This window comes from Kwoniella dendrophila, chromosome 10 (genome assembly GCF_036810415.1).
Source record: "Kwoniella dendrophila CBS 6074 chromosome 10, complete sequence".
Lineage (NCBI taxonomy): Eukaryota > Fungi > Basidiomycota > Tremellomycetes > Tremellales > Cryptococcaceae > Kwoniella > Kwoniella dendrophila.
The window spans coordinates 686,302-701,985 of NC_089485.1; the positions used below are offsets into that span (position 1 = coordinate 686,302).

General features: G+C 36.8%; 6 protein-coding genes across 6 annotated transcripts; 2 read left to right on the forward strand and 4 right to left on the reverse strand.

Annotated features, from left to right (window-relative positions):
• Nucleotides 1-219: 219 nt before the first annotated feature.
• On the reverse strand, nucleotides 220-1,308 carry L201_007213 (uncharacterized protein; the record flags this gene model as incomplete). Its single annotated transcript, XM_066222924.1, has 2 exons — nucleotides 220-335; nucleotides 525-1,308. The coding sequence occupies 2 exons, from the start codon at nucleotides 1,306-1,308 to the stop codon at nucleotides 220-222; spliced, it is 900 nt and encodes a 299-aa protein (XP_066079021.1).
• Nucleotides 1,309-3,045: 1,737 nt separating this feature from the next.
• L201_007214 (uncharacterized protein) lies at nucleotides 3,046-3,774 on the forward strand (the record flags this gene model as incomplete). The annotated part of the gene is made up of 1 exon (XM_066222925.1): nucleotides 3,046-3,774. The coding sequence occupies one exon, from the start codon at nucleotides 3,046-3,048 to the stop codon at nucleotides 3,772-3,774; it is 729 nt and encodes a 242-aa protein (XP_066079022.1).
• A 414-nt stretch (nucleotides 3,775-4,188) lies between these two features.
• Nucleotides 4,189-6,571, reverse strand: L201_007215 (uncharacterized protein; the record flags this gene model as incomplete). Its single annotated transcript, XM_066222926.1, has 7 exons — nucleotides 4,189-4,367; nucleotides 4,430-4,538; nucleotides 4,619-5,192; nucleotides 5,271-5,421; nucleotides 5,493-5,586; nucleotides 5,655-5,760; nucleotides 5,865-6,571. The coding sequence occupies 7 exons, from the start codon at nucleotides 6,569-6,571 to the stop codon at nucleotides 4,189-4,191; spliced, it is 1,920 nt and encodes a 639-aa protein (XP_066079023.1).
• Nucleotides 6,572-7,487: 916 nt separating this feature from the next.
• Nucleotides 7,488-11,664, reverse strand: L201_007216 (uncharacterized protein; the record flags this gene model as incomplete). The annotated part of the gene is made up of 15 exons (XM_066222927.1): nucleotides 7,488-7,851; nucleotides 7,925-8,210; nucleotides 8,271-8,356; nucleotides 8,414-8,535; nucleotides 8,604-8,735; nucleotides 8,800-8,919; nucleotides 8,982-9,122; nucleotides 9,262-9,752; nucleotides 9,822-10,029; nucleotides 10,089-10,165; nucleotides 10,221-10,323; nucleotides 10,404-10,680; nucleotides 10,761-10,949; nucleotides 11,023-11,197; nucleotides 11,307-11,664. The coding sequence occupies 15 exons, from the start codon at nucleotides 11,662-11,664 to the stop codon at nucleotides 7,488-7,490; spliced, it is 3,129 nt and encodes a 1,042-aa protein (XP_066079024.1).
• Nucleotides 11,665-12,075: 411 nt separating this feature from the next.
• Nucleotides 12,076-14,185, forward strand: L201_007217 (uncharacterized protein; the record flags this gene model as incomplete). The annotated part of the gene is made up of 8 exons (XM_066222928.1): nucleotides 12,076-12,324; nucleotides 12,461-12,507; nucleotides 12,580-12,756; nucleotides 12,831-12,887; nucleotides 12,982-13,138; nucleotides 13,243-13,700; nucleotides 13,872-14,035; nucleotides 14,130-14,185. The coding sequence occupies 8 exons, from the start codon at nucleotides 12,076-12,078 to the stop codon at nucleotides 14,183-14,185; spliced, it is 1,365 nt and encodes a 454-aa protein (XP_066079025.1).
• A 444-nt stretch (nucleotides 14,186-14,629) lies between these two features.
• L201_007218 (uncharacterized protein) lies at nucleotides 14,630-15,574 on the reverse strand (the record flags this gene model as incomplete). The annotated part of the gene is made up of 6 exons (XM_066222929.1): nucleotides 14,630-14,718; nucleotides 14,855-14,964; nucleotides 15,034-15,052; nucleotides 15,112-15,186; nucleotides 15,329-15,342; nucleotides 15,546-15,574. The coding sequence occupies 6 exons, from the start codon at nucleotides 15,572-15,574 to the stop codon at nucleotides 14,630-14,632; spliced, it is 336 nt and encodes a 111-aa protein (XP_066079026.1).
• Nucleotides 15,575-15,684: the final 110 nt, after the last annotated feature.

Below are 15,684 nucleotides of genomic sequence, written 5' to 3' on the forward strand. Positions count from 1 at the left end.
ACAAGTTGGATGATGACAGTATGATAATAAGGTTTAGGTGATGATGTATCAGGAGTTATGAACCATATGAGCATGAAATGATGGGATGACGACAACCACAAAATGATTCATCATAACGTGTAGAATGATCATCAAGGTTGACTCAACCTGACTAATAGGGTAATCCTGTCTCACCAGCCAACCTTATTATGATGTATGTTTGTGGGAGATCAGGTGATGTTATATCAGTATGTTCCACTCACCACCATCAACATGATCATTCATAGTTATATCACCCGTACTAGAGCTCTCCCTGCTCCTTTTAGATGGTATTATTTCAGCAGTCGCTGTTGAAGCTTTTTCATGAATACATAAATTAGTTATCTATGCAAATGTCTGATCGTAAACCACCGTTCGTGAATTTCACCTCTGAATGAGGTAGAATATCGGTATATTCCTCTTGCATACAACATCCTTCCATATCCCGGATCTTGACTGTTCTTGTTGTCTGGATCTGAGAAAAGCAAATAATAACTCAAACTCACCTCTTGAAGGTAATGGAGAACTAAGCACTGAATCCTCCTCGAATTGATTGTGTAGTATTGTAGAAGTAGGTTGTCTTGGAATCGATTCTTCAGCCCGATGACCATTATCATTCAAAACGGTTATATCTCGATTATGAGCTGACGTTAGAGCGGATTGTGGTGTATTACCATGTTGAGCTTTTATACCATCGACATCACTTTTACTGTTAATATTATGTATCCCACCAGCATTGTTAATGCTATTATTCACTAACGTTATTTTTGGAATTTGTTGCTGTTGCTGCTGCGGCTGTTGACGTTCTATCATTTGTGGCTTTGGTGGTTCTTCCACTTCAGGTGCATCTACAATATTTCCATTTTCATCTTCAACAACCCATGCCCAACCTTTCATACCTTTTTTATTCTTTTTCTTTGGTGGTTTAATTGTTGTTGCAGTTGTAGGTGAGCCTGATCCTGCACCCTCACTTGAACCTCTTAAATTACCTAAAGATTTAGATGTCGATAATCCTCCTCCTGCACCTGCACCTGTTCCTCCACTTCCATTTCCTATTGAAGATGTATTGATTGGATTAGGAGGTTGTTGTTTTATTCTAGTTGAAGATAATATCATACTTCCTCCACTATAATTTCCACTTCCATTTCCATTTCCATTTCCATTCGAGTTATATCTCGTCGTCGAAGAAGAAGATGAAGAAGAAGATGGTCGATTATTAGGTGTCGAAAATGGATTACTTGACATTGGTGGTAATGATTGTCTACCTTTAGATGTTGTTGACGATGACATTCTATTCTATCCCTTCCTCCTTTTCTATATGAGCCCAAAAGATAAATTCCGAAGATCCGACCTAAAGCAAGCAAACAAGAAAAGATATTATATGATAATATATATAGCGATTGTTTCAGTGAATAATAGATCGATAAGGAATAATCATTATAATAATAATGTTGATGATGTAGTTTTATTGGATATATTCGTCGCGCGCAACTCAAAATACCGCCTCACTCAGATACCTTACCATACGGAGTACAATAAGATTAGTAGGCAATGTATGGTCGCTGATAGTGGCGTTAAACCTACACTGTAAATAGGAAATAAAGCCGATTTTCCATAATTACACTTTTATCAGATCCTTTTCTCGTGATTACCCTAACTAGCTTAGACTGTCAAGGGCTATCATCATACTCCAAGTGAAGTATCTTTTGTACACGTCATTCTTTGTACGTTCTGCTTTTTGGGCATTTCTTTTGTGGATATAAGACAGATACCCAATGGAAACGTGGATATTGCGCTATCCTTAGGTGGATCCGATAGGAAATCTGGTTCAGTTTGACGGAAGGCCATTATTTGTACGAACGCCTAATCAAAGATAGCTGCTTATCCACCATACTCTTCGCCATCATCTGACAATGGTCGTTGGCGCTCCTCATTCATGATGTGCGCCTCTCCATACAAGTCGTTCAGATAAGACTGTCAAATATCCTTCATAGTGCCTATAGAGGAGTGTTGGAGCCGAATATCAAAACATTCCCCTCCCTCCGTCCAACAATTTTCAGGAACAACGCTTCGCGGAGTTGTACGAGTGCTGTCGTCGCAACAAACGAAAGACAATTGCGAGAGCAAAAGGTCCCATGTTGCTTCGTAGATACGCTTCCTGCTCTTGTCTCATCCAATCAAATGTCGCCATCCAGGTGAAGTATAAAAACATGACTGTTTTTTTACCTCCTCCGCCGTCCTTGTATTCTTTGAGACTTTGCGGATTGCCTTAAGATCACTGTAAACTCTTCATCTCCCCGTTGTTCAGTTAAAGATACAAGGTCTGACGATCTTCACGATATCAGTCTAAAGTTACAAAGAAGCATTCAAGAAGTAATCTGTGTGAGGCTCGCATCTCACTTTGATCAGCTTTTCTTTTACCAAGGCAATAATATGTATATAGTTTAATATTGTTTGATCAAGCCCGCTGATGCCCTTGGTCAGCCTAACAATTATAACAGATTCAACAGTGAAATATTCGCAGATTCAGGATACTTGATGTAACTTACCTTGCTGATAAAGTCGATCGTCAAAGGTTGAGCCCAATCCTGAAACCTCAAGTCACCTTTGTCGACACTCCTTCAGGTCAAATTCGGCGTCTTGTCACGGTTGTGAACCGGAAGTCGGCACCAAACTTGTCGACAAGCCTATATAACCGGTTCTAGAAGCAGTTGTCGAGCTTCTAGTAATTGCTACCTTTTGCCTTAGTGGTTAATGTGAGTACCAGTGTGTCTGGGTTCCACCTGAATTGGCCGGTTACAGTTCAGTGTTGCGACACGTCTCACTTCCAACTGGGGGAGGTCAACTGTACTATACATGAATGCGGAATGATCGCATGAATCCAAGGTAGAATAAGCATCTGTTGACGTGACATAACAGGTCTCTGTTGTCGTTTGTAAATTCATGACGTTACTGACTACTGAACCCCACCAAGCGACATTGTGCTTTAGAGCTTGAAAGTTACTGTACTGCATGATAATGTGCAAGATGTCCGATAACCAATCCTCGTTGTCTCCCTTATCTAGATCTTACGATTTACCACCCAGAAAAAGACAAAGGCCATCTGGACATAACACTTTCTCACAAGCTACTCCTACAGTACTTCTGGCAGATGAAGAAGAAGAAGCGAATTCTTCTCCAACATTCCAAGATAAATATGGTTTCTTGGATACTTCTTCTACATTTACTTATCCTCAAGGAGATTCGGTGGACCATCAATCCTTCTCACCATATATCGGTCTTGAGATTGATGATAACATTCTTGTCCATCAAAAAGAAGCTTTGATTGACGAAGATGGCTTCATCGGTAATGAAGTTACTGATCAGACAACCATAGATCTTCAAGAGCTTAGATCCTATTTTGATAATTCCTTTAAAGAATGGAAAGATTTAAGGAACCTAACTGATAATACAGCTAAAAGAGTGGATAATCACTTAAATGAAGTTGAGAATACTCTAAACACGATCACTATTGATAACACTTTGCATCAACTTCGGCCTACTTCTGCACCAGGTCCAACTCCCACAAACGCCAATTTATCAGAATTTCCAACTAGGTTTGAGCAGAATCAAAGATTGATAGAAGAATACGAGAATCAAGTTGGGGATTTGAGAAGTCAGAATGAAGAAAAGGAATTAGCAATTACCGTCATAAAAGGTAAATTAGCTGAAAAGGATTTAGAGATTTTCCAACTTCGTAAATCAGTCAAACAATAGTATACACGGTGCATTTCGGTATAGTTATATGTAATGTTATATAACTTGATCCAGTTGTATTTGACCTAAGTTATATAATGCATGGTGATGAATTTGTTTACGAAAGCATATGTGATGTTTTGCCCAAAAAAAGAAAAGTCATTTTAAGCAAAAAATAGTGTAATCGAAGTGAGTTATACGAAATATGTGAAGAAGGTGAATACTGTATTCAGTTGTGTATGGTGGGTATATATATGTATAAATGGATATAATGCTGCAATATCTTGATGTATTCTTCTACTGTATATCTGTCTATTCAAAATGACTGATTTGAAGGTTCAAGAAAACCTATTGTACATATGTCGCAATCCTAAAGGTAATCATTCCCGCAATTTCTCTTCTTCATGAAGTATGACTGTCAGAGCCAAACTCTTTTCACACTCTTCCAGCTAATCTGTCTTCTATCAAATCAGCCACCAATTTCCCATCAACAGTTATACTTGTTCCTTGGAATCCTTCTGGATAAGCTACTTCAGGTAGGTTGGGTGCAGTGAAGGAAACATCATGTTGTACAGCGAAATGCCTTATACCCAATGCATGAGCTGTCCATTGATCTAGGAAGATAACATAGATCAGCTTATCATTTTGAGATATAAGGCTTTCGCGACAAACTTACAATCTCTTGCAAATCCGCCTTTGAAGAACATTTCTATAACTGCACTTCTTGGTGTAGCTGGCATCCAAAGTAAATGACTTAATCCATTTCCATGTACACCAAGCATTATCTATAAAAATGTAGTGGAAATATATCAGCTCAATTCTTAATAACGTTGTATATCCTAGATGACCGAATGCAACCACTTACAGTAGTTCTACCAGCTAAAGCAAATTGTTCTTCCTTTGACATTTTTTCAGCTTCTACAATAACTAATTCCCAGTTTAATTTCTTTGATCTTTCTGTCAAATGTTTAACTAAATCTTCATGTGATTCTTTAGTTAATCTTCTTCTTGAACTCTGTCTTGAAATATAAGTTATGACCGGTAAATAATTTCCTTGAATTGCTAAAGGTTCAACTACATCCACTCCAGGTCCATTTAAACTGACTGGATCAGTCGCACCATGACCTTCTAAATTCCTAGATATTATACTTTCTTGTAACCCGGAATATCTTAATATCTGTCTTCTAATTGGCTCCCACCACCATTTCGATGTTGATCCGACATGTAATGCAGATGCTACAGTTCTAGCTGTAGGTCCGGTCCATTCTCCTCTAAATGCGGCAGATCTATCAGCTAATAATGCTTTTTCAAGCATAAATGCTTTAGGTTTATCTGATATAGTTTGGTTCTTGAAGTCTGCCCAATCTTCAGGATACAGTATCGAAATTGAGGGGAAAAGCGCATACATCAATAATGGGTTGAATTTGGGTTTGTCACGCCTGTAAAAAGTAATCAGGGATACTGTCAATATTGCATTTTCTCATTCCCATCCGTAGGCTTAGCACTATCCTACTTACCATTCGTTCACGTTCTGATGCAGGAACCAGACTCGTCGTGGTGGAGGTAAGGCAGTTTCTCCTTTTGCCGTTATATGTTCATCATATGAAGCATATGCTCTCCAGGCTCCCAACATAAGTTCAGCAGCGAAGTGATAATAGTGATCGATGACTATGGAATGGGAATGATCAGCTTCATTTCATAACGATCTCGTCAAAGCAGCTGATTACCAAGAAACTCACATTGACCATCATTGAACAAGAATGTCATACCATCCATTTTCCATACTCTTGGTCCCCACAATTTCATAGCTTCAAAAGGAGAGATATAGATGATCTAAGTAGTATGAAGTTAGCACGTAAGCATTATATATCAAAATTGTTGCAATGAATTATAAAACTCACCTCATCCCCTTTAGGCTCTCTAGCTTCTGAATTTCCAGGATCACTGTTTGCTGGTAGACCAGTTGAAGTCATCAACCTAAGTTCTGGCCATTCCAGCGGGTCATCCCTAACATGACAAACAGAAAAAGGTGTTGCATTAGCTCTTTGTCCAGTACCCAGCTATGAATATCGGAATTTGTCCTGCCTCCACTCGTTCCCAAGGGTACTCACGTTACAGCATAGAAACTACCATTAAATATATATAATCTTTCCATTATTGTCCAACCTGGTGAATGAGCTTTTAAATTTGTCACCAGACCTTGTAATTCATCATCTTCTTGTTGTTCTTCACCTTGATCCCATAATTTACCTGAACCATTTTCAACTATATCATCTGTTGTTTCACCTGAACCAAAACCAAAAGTTTTAACTGATTCACCAAATGTTAACTCTTTACTACTTCCACCTATATTACATATATCTGCTACTGATGACGACGATAATGATGATGAAGAAGAGGATGAAGGGAAGAACCAATTTGGTAATTTGTATTTCGAACCTTCATTCGGTATTGATGAAGAAGAAGAGGATATAGGATTTGGTGAACGTATATTTTGTGGAGTTGCTGTTGGATTAGAAAATAATAAATAACTAAATGATAAAGTTAATAAACATAATAAGATATCACGTCTTGTTGGTTTTAACATTATTCCATTTCTACCACTATTACTATTGATGTGTGAAGAAGGATTCAATGAATTTTGATGTAATGGTTGATAATGTGGTGAATTTGTTGAAGGTGAAAGTGAATGTGGATTATTATTGTTAGAGGCTGAACCGAAATATGATGTAAATATATTTGGTCTTTCAACGTGTGGTGATCTAGGTGGTTCGCTCTGTAAGAAATTAGGTAAAACTGATGATGATGGAGGTGACATGGTGTATAAGAATAAAGGAAGGAGGTTTACAGTGAAGCCGTGCCAATTTCCAGCTTTCAGTCTAGGTTGATGACAAGGGACTGATAGTTTATTGAAGTTCAAATTGAGTCTGTACTAAAAAAGCGTGTATGTGTTCCTTTGTATGCTGTACAGCTGTGAGTTGGCAGCTCGAAAACGAAAGGACGGTATACAAATACCAAAGTTCGTTTTTACCGAAATTATTTATTGAATAATGATCTGTGCTTTTGGTGTGTATAATCCGATCTGACCGAGGTGATCTGTGCGTCTGTTCGCGTTTCGAATGATGGTGAATGGTGAATGTTGAATGTTGTAAACAAAGAGTATGTATGTATGGTAGCTAGCGACAACTAATTGTTGGAAGTACGAATGCCAATAATGTCAGATAAACTGTTGTAAAAAAGAGGACGCGATTTCTTGAAAGGAGGAAGGGTTTTGTAGAAAGGTTTTTAAGGGTTCTTTTCTCCGAAAAAAAGAGAGCCAAGATATCTCACAAGGATGTTATTGTTTTCTCGATTACGCTTCTAAGGGCATGTATCATGTATGCTTAGATTGATGATTATGTTGAGAGCATGGGGTGATTCAAGAAGATACGCAGAAAAATTTGGTTCAAGATGAATGTAATGTTCATTCTCGGTAGTGGTGGACTCATCAGCTGTATCCTCCCCTTTCAGAACGCCTCTTACACTACTCTACTCTTTTTGTCAATGAAATTCAATTGACACAAGCTCAATGAAATTCAATTTAGAGTTACCGACAAAAATGGGGGAAAATTACCTGAAATGTATAATGAATTTTCAAGGCACTACTTTGATCCTGGATATCCGAGCTCTTCATCATTCAAACACGCGATCAATGCCGTACATCTATAATACAGCGTTTCAAATTACATAAATCACTATAAGGCTAGCTCATCATCATCATCTTCTTCTTCTTCCTCTTCCTCGTCTTCATCTTCATCTAATAGACTTTCAACTTCGGTATCTTCTTCACTTTCTTCTTGAACCACGTGCATTTTCTTAGACGTTTTTGCAGCAACTTTGGAAGATTTAGATTTCTTAGGTGTTTCTTCATCCTCCTCATCATCATCTGATCCATTCATCGTACTTCTATCATCATCTTCACTTATCACTGAAGGAGTTATTGAATCTCTTGCTCTCGATCCACCTCTGTTACCAGTTTTTCTTGTCGATGTGGTGGATGAAGCTCTCTTACCACGTCGAGATCCAGCTTCAGATTGAGCATCTAATTCTTTTTCCTCCCTAAATATCCCAAGATCACAAGGAGGTGAGCCCATGATCTAGTACAATATGTTGCCCTGATCGATATACTCACACATCATCTATGAATCCCCATAATTCTTCGATTTTCTCATTTTCACCTCCTTCACTTCTGAAAGTATCTTCATCAAATTCCTCTAATTCGGGATATTTCTTCAATAAGACACTTTCAAATTTCACCAAAGCGTTCTTGGAAGAAACATCACTGAATGGTCTCTTGGCTTTGATAGCGTTCGTTATTGCTAACAGTGATTTCAACTTCCATGATTCTACCGAATTATCATCTGCTTCAGGCAAATTGAGTTTAGATAGGAAAGATAATAACGCTTTTCTCATTTCTTCTGTTTAGCAATCAGTACTGATTAGCCAACATTCATTCATAAAGTGGGTTGGTTACTTACTCGATGTTTCTGTTAAGATTGCTCTAAGTATCTGTTCAGCTAAATCAAGATGAATAGCGGTATCAATCGTGACACCGTCTCTTTCGCTAAAGTGGGTTATTAATTTTTTGCTCAACACGCATAGAAAGCTCAAGCACGCTTACACAGTTTTTTGAGGATCTAACCAATCAACCATCATCAAACCCATTTGAGCGAGAGGAGGCATTTCTTCGTCTTCAGCTTCTTCAAGTAATTGAGCTAGAAGACCGAAAGTGTCGGAGAAAATCTATATAAGAGTGATCAGCCAAGTATCCAAATAAATAAAGGTTATTCGCTCCCCAAACGATCACTTACAGAAAGCATTCTTCTTTGATTATCAGGTGAAGAGTAACAGTAGACAGGTAAGAAATATGTCAAGCACTGTCGAAGAGGTTGATTATCTGCTGTTTCTGGTGAGAAATATAACAAGACAAGGGATTGTAGGACCTGCACGTAAGAGTGGATTATGAGCTGTGTTACAGAATATATAGACTTGCACAGAATAACTTACCGTTTCATCTGAGATCATTCCTGCCAACATCAATTTAGCGACACCTTCACAAGCTACAGCTTGCACTTCAGGTGAATCTTGACTTAAGACATGTCTAACAAGTTCTACTACCTTATCGGCCTATAACGTCGGGATTGCGATTAAGCTGGTTTCCAAAAACATCGATGTTAGAAACAACTTACAGCCATTGTTTTGGAAACCAAACCATTGATATCATGAACCATCAATAAATCAAAAACGATTTGACAGACTTTAACTTTTAATTCATCATCTGCTGCAGTAAGCTGTTGAATAAATAACCCAAATGAGTTTGCTGCCATTTTCTATACGATACCAAACAAAAAAAGTCAGCATATATCGATACATTTCTGTTTTTTTTAGTTATTTGATTGAAGAAGGGAATCATGGACGAAAGAGTAATCTACCAACTAATGAACAAAGAGAAAAGAAAAGAAAACTCACAGCATCAATCATACAACATAAACCTAAACAAATTAAACCTTGATCTCTTAAAGCAGGTTCTTCTTTATTTCTTACTGAAGGAATGATTAAATCAGGTAATAAACCATGAAAAACAGAATTATCTTGTAAATTTGAATTTACTCTTTCTAATAAACTAATACAAATTAATAAACATCTTAAATCTATAATTGCAGCTTTCATTCTTTCTTCTGGATTTTCACTATTTATCCTTTGTGATGCAGTAGTACTCATAGTAGTAGTAGTAGTAGATTTTCTACGTATTATTGATTGATCAAATGTTGATGACATTTGAGAATCTAATGGTGGTTCATCATCTTCATTTTGAAAATCTTCACCACCTTCTCTAAGTTCTGTTACAACATCAACTACAACTCTGATTAAATCCCTTTCACCATTAGCTATTTTTGATAAAATATCTAAACATTTAGGTATTAATGGTTCTGGTAAATTTGATTGAGAGATCATTTCACCTGAAAATTGTGATATAGTCAGTAAGCAATGATAAAGTACCAGCTAGAACAAATATATCAAATGCTCACGAGCAAGTTGAAACATCTTTCTTCTACCAATCTCATCTGCGTAATCAAGATTTACAGCGAGTTTGAGTAATTCACCAACGATGAAAGCTCGATCAGTTACATCTCCATTACCATCATTGGTAGATCCCACTAATTTGTTATACTCGTTTTGTATGCAGAATGCTAAAGCTGTTACTACAGGTAAAGCTTCTTCGAGACGAGCTTCATCCTAAACAAAGTCACATCAACTACCATACTCCGAGTCAAAAGCGAAGCAAGATGACATACCTTGTTTGAAAAACAATGATCGACAAATACTCTTGCCAAGAAGGCTTTTTCGGGTGTAAGGGAGCTCCAAAACTCGTCTGTGATAATTGAATAAGCTAACGGTCTGACTTCCACGCTTATCCAATGGCTTACCGTTGAATTCGATAGTATCCAATATTTCGGATCTGGTGACAAAGACTGAAATCAAAGCTTCTTCTGCAACTTGACTAGAGACGACATCGAATCGCGATAAGAACTATGAAAATTGTGTATAATCATGTAAATCTCGTATACCATCATGAGGACTACTAATTTAAACAGGAAAGAGAAACTTACTTCAATCATATCACCTTCAACTAAATCAACCCAGCCACCTAACATACCAGCAGTAGCTTTCCTTACTGTACCTTCTCTATCACCTAAACCATTTCTTACAATATCTTCTCTTTGTGCAATTGATAAAACTCTTGGATCAGGTAAGGCACTAGCTGATAAAGATCCAGCATAAACTGTTCTTCTTAATATAGGATCAATATCTCTTGTTCTAGCTAATATATGTGGTAACGTATTTGGATTTCTAGGTAAATTGTATAATGCTGCTCTTCTTACTTCCCTATTAAATATTGTTGAACGAAATGAAAATAAACTTTTAGTTCTCTCATTTCATTTAAGTGAAAGAAATTTACGACTCACGCTGCAGGATCATATCTTAATAAATCAAGTAAGACTTCACCTAAAGATTCTTGACCTTCTTCTAAGTCATCTTCATCTTCACCACTTTGTAATTTAGCTAAACCTAAAGCAGCTTGTACCCTAACCGCAGCTTCTTTATCTCTTGATCGATTCAATAGTGATTCTCTCAACAACACGTACAGATCATCGCTATACATAGGAGGATGTAATCAGCGATCCAAACTTCATTGCTTGATGGATGAAGCTGAGCTACTACACTCACTCCATTTCCCCTAAACCATTGATCATCGACACAGTTAATAAAGTAACTCTGAATCTAACATTCTTATCTTTCGCTTCCATACCATTCAACAGGTGTTTAAGTAATTTGACCACGAATCGTGATGAGAAAGTCTCAACTTCTTCCTCTTCTTCACCTTCAGGTCTACTAGCAGCGTCTAGAAAAGAAATTACGATTGATTAGTACCATACGAACTCTCTCTCAATAGATCCCCTCTTTTCACTTGAAACTGAATTTGAGAAAAACAAGAAATAAATAGAACACACCTTGTTCAGTTGAATAAGCAACATAAGAAGCGATAAATTTAACTACTCTGTCTGCTACAGAAACTCCTTTTTTAATAGGTAAAACTCTATTAACCATATCAATAAAACCATTATTAAAACCTTTTTCACCTATTAATTTTATTCCTTTAGGTGTTTCTTCAATTATAGTCGAACATTGTTTTTGTAATTTATATAATGATACTATATTTTTACGATGATTTGCTGTTGCTTGTTGAACTTGTTCAAATATAGGTGGTAATAATATAGGTAATTGTTCTGTTAAGAATGATTCGGTTAATGCTTTATTAGAACGAGATTGTTTCCCTGTCGTCGTCGAAGAAGTTGACGTCGATACCATCTTGAAGATATCACTCTTATTCTTCCTCTACTGAACGAACAAATCTCTCACCAGATTATGATGATACTGTAAGATGTGCTAATCTGATAATAGGTACATCAAGGATATAGACGTTTGACTTATCATCTCTTCATGTTATTATTGTTGTTGTTGTTATATTTGTTTACGAAACGCGACATTGTCATTACGTAACTGCGGAGTAACGCGTCGAAAATGACAAAAACAAAAACAAAAGATGCGGTTCATGTCAACAAATAACTTGAACATGATAAACTGACATCTCACGAAAGTATTACCAACAACATTATAGCTTCCTCAATATATGGATCTATTACAATCATCAAAACTCAGGAATATCGTCGACAAGAACCTTACAAGACAAAGCCCATACAGCGATATTGATAACACAAGATGTCACAGCAAAATCGTAAACCACCTTCACAACAACAAATATTACCTGGGTTTCCAATGTTGGGGTTACCTGAATTAATGGAATGTTTATCTGCATTAGGTATACCTGCACAAATGGAAGATTTACAGAAACCTAATCCAGGTACAACTCAAGGTATATATGCAGGTTTAATTGAAGCTTTGATGGGTGCTCCTATGGAATCTATCGAAGCTCCTAAAAAGGCTTTATTAGGTATGATGGAGTATAAGGTGAGTAAGGAAAGACTGGCTTGTCTGTTGCAACTCTTGAGAACATATCATAACCGGATATATACACTTGATAGAAGGCGATCAAGCATGTTGTTAAAGAAGAACTATGCTAATTCGTTATTTTCATTAACGATAGGAAATGTATAATGATGCACTTCAATTTACAATGTTTTTCCGGCATGTGTAAGTTGTCATTCCTATCATTCGATTTCTTGCTGGACGTTGTGGAAAGAATCAACTCTGATGACTTTATAGTCGAGACTTAGCGAATTTATGTGGTATAACGAATTTCTCTTTGGCAGATTTAACTAGACCTGAAGCATCAAGATTTAAAACTGTTTTAAGTGGTATAATGAATTTTGCTAAATTCAGAGATGAGAGGGCACAATTTCAAAGTCAACTACAAGCTAAATTACAAGAGCAGGCTGATAAGTGAGTTTACGGAATTATAACAGTGGAAAAGTTGATCGGAGGGTAAAGAGCTGATTTTGTTTTCATTACCGTAGAACGGTATCGTTAAGGCAGAAAATTGATCATGTAGAAAATCAAATAAGTGAAATAACGTATGTTTCTTATCCATTTCCAGTTATAAGTCGGTGTTGTTATGTACAGCTTTATTTTTTCAGCTGATAAGCTGATACTTGTGTGAACCAATAGCGCTAGAAATGCTGCAGATAGACCACAATCTGAACAAGCACAAAAGAGGAATGACGGGTTACGAACAGAATTATTGGAGTTACGTTCACAACAAATCAAATTGAGTGGTGAAGTAGAAGAATTGAAGAAGGAAAGACAGGCGTTAATGGACCAAGCTGTGAGTTATGGGGTTTCACGTTCACGAAGAGAGACAGGATAAACGGAGCTGAAGAAGGTATGGGTAAATACTAAATGAAACGTGATTTGTATTACTTCCAATAGGCTCATAATGGTCAATTAAATTTACAAATTCAACAACAAATTTCATCAACAAAATCTAGATTAGTACAATCACCTGAAAGAATTAAAAAACAAATTAATGAAATGACATATTTATTAACTACAGAAAAAACAAAATTATCTTCATATCAAATTAAATCAAGAGACTTATCAAATAGATTAGATGTAATAAACAATTTAGAAAATGATTTAAAAAATTTAATTGAATTACAAAAAACAATTGAATTTTCAAAACAAAATTTGGATTTAAAAATTAAAAAAAATCAAGAATTAAAATCAAAAAAAGAATTTATTTTAATTGAATTAAATCAATTAAAATCAAAATTTGATCAGTTGAATATTCAAAATAATTTACAACAAGATAAATTAGATAGATTAAATGTTCAATATAATGAAAATCAAGAAAATTATTCGAAAAGAATAGAAGAATTAAAAACTGAGTAAGTTTCTTTTTTTTTTTTTTTTTTTTTTTTTCATTCTATTATAGATATTATAGATAAGATATTTTTTTTTTATCATAATGATTTTTCATGTGGTGTTGTTGATTAAAAAAAAAATCAAACTAATCCTCTCCTCCTTTATATACTATCTATTTTATCTGAATCATTTAGATATCGAATACGTCATCAAGAAAGAGGTGGTTGGCAAAAACAACGTGATGTTTTATTAAATGAACAGAAAGACCTAGAAAATGACATGTCAAATTTCATTAGTTTACATGACTCAGAAATCAATGAGTTATTACAAGAATATTGGACAATGAGAAGACAAGCTGGTAAGTGGGTCTTTATGGTTACTGATCAAACCATATCATTGAATTGAATATATATATCGCTTACTGATTAAACTGATCTGCCCTTGTTCAACAGAGGACTATATGAATACCATGACTATCAAACTTGGTTTGGTGGTAAAAGCTCAATAAAGTATTCCCTTGATCTCAGTGATCTTATCTTGACATATAATCTGGGCTCCTGCTCACGAGTGAGACGGAGTGCTTGTGTTTTTCAGAATCGGACTTTTAGGTTACTTTGGTTTAGTTGTATTTTAGTTATGGGACAATCATGAATTGCTTTGATATTCTCAAAACCCTGCAGAGTGTGCCGACCCGAACGATGTATAGATGGCTTCTTACACAAATTCATTCTCATTTCATTCTCGCTAAGTTACAAACACATAATAAAACGTCTTAACACTACAACAAGTTTACGATATACAACTATCAACCCCTCGAAGGCTTCTCTTGCTTTTATCCTTCACTTTAAATCACCCAGTAGCCTCGTCAATAGGAGCCAAAGAGAACCATGCTATAAAACCCTCTATGATTTATCCGGAAAAGGAAAAGAGAGACGTTATGGGATTCAAACGGCTAATAGAGGTTGGTGGTCTTCTCCTTCTTCTTGGAAGCTTCTTTCTTACCCTCTTTGTGGAGTTTGGCGATTTGCTTTTTCCAGGAGACTATATGAAGTGAAAGATAATAAGGAGAATTCAGCTTTCACTCTCTACCGATGATTACTGGCGCAACTGCAAGGCAGTAAGAAAGACATGGACGCCAAGAGAAAAGACCACGCAGACATCGAGGATGTACACTCACAGCAAGATTTACAACTTGAATTACCATGAGCTTTGCACATGAATGTACCATCTTTTTGGTTCTTGAAGTGAGCTGGGAGCTCGAGAGGACCTCTAGGCTTGGGATCCAAACTGAGGAAGGAGACGGTATCAGATCTGTGTCTGCATACAGGCGTGTAAGAAGTGTTACGGTACACTCACCCCATCATAGCATCGTTATCTGTTGAAATCTCATCAGCCTTCTGGCGTCTTGGACAGATTTCGACTTCGAGTACTCACCTTCTCTAGCATCAAATTCACATTGTTGACAAACCTCAAGCCCATGTTCACAGAAGAGAGCATCGTTGATTTCGACTGCGAGGGAGTACTGTTGTCAACAACGATGACTCAAGCTACCTAGAACAAAGGGCAGATAGAGGAAAGGGCTGATGAGACGCGCGAAGTAGTCGAGGCCCCGATTTTCGGGGCAGGAAAAGGTTAAGAATGTCATACGCACTGGATTTATCGGTACTGCGGAGTAACACATCAATCAGCAACAAGTCGACGTTAACCAGACCTAAATAATGCAGCACGGGCTTGGAGAAGAAAAGGTATGAAACAGAAGAACACCATCACCCCTCACCCTCTTGTACACTGCAACACCCCTGCCTCCCTCACTCTCTTTCTCCCTGACGTCCTCCTCTGATGGCCCAGGAGAGGTATATGTTACTCACTCAGTTGGGGAAACACCAAGATCAGCCATGATGAATGATTTAGTTGTTAGTAAGTTTGAAACGAGTAGAAGTTGAGAAAAAGTATTGCTTTAAAATGCTAGGTATATATATATATCGATTCCTAATTGCTAGAATTGAT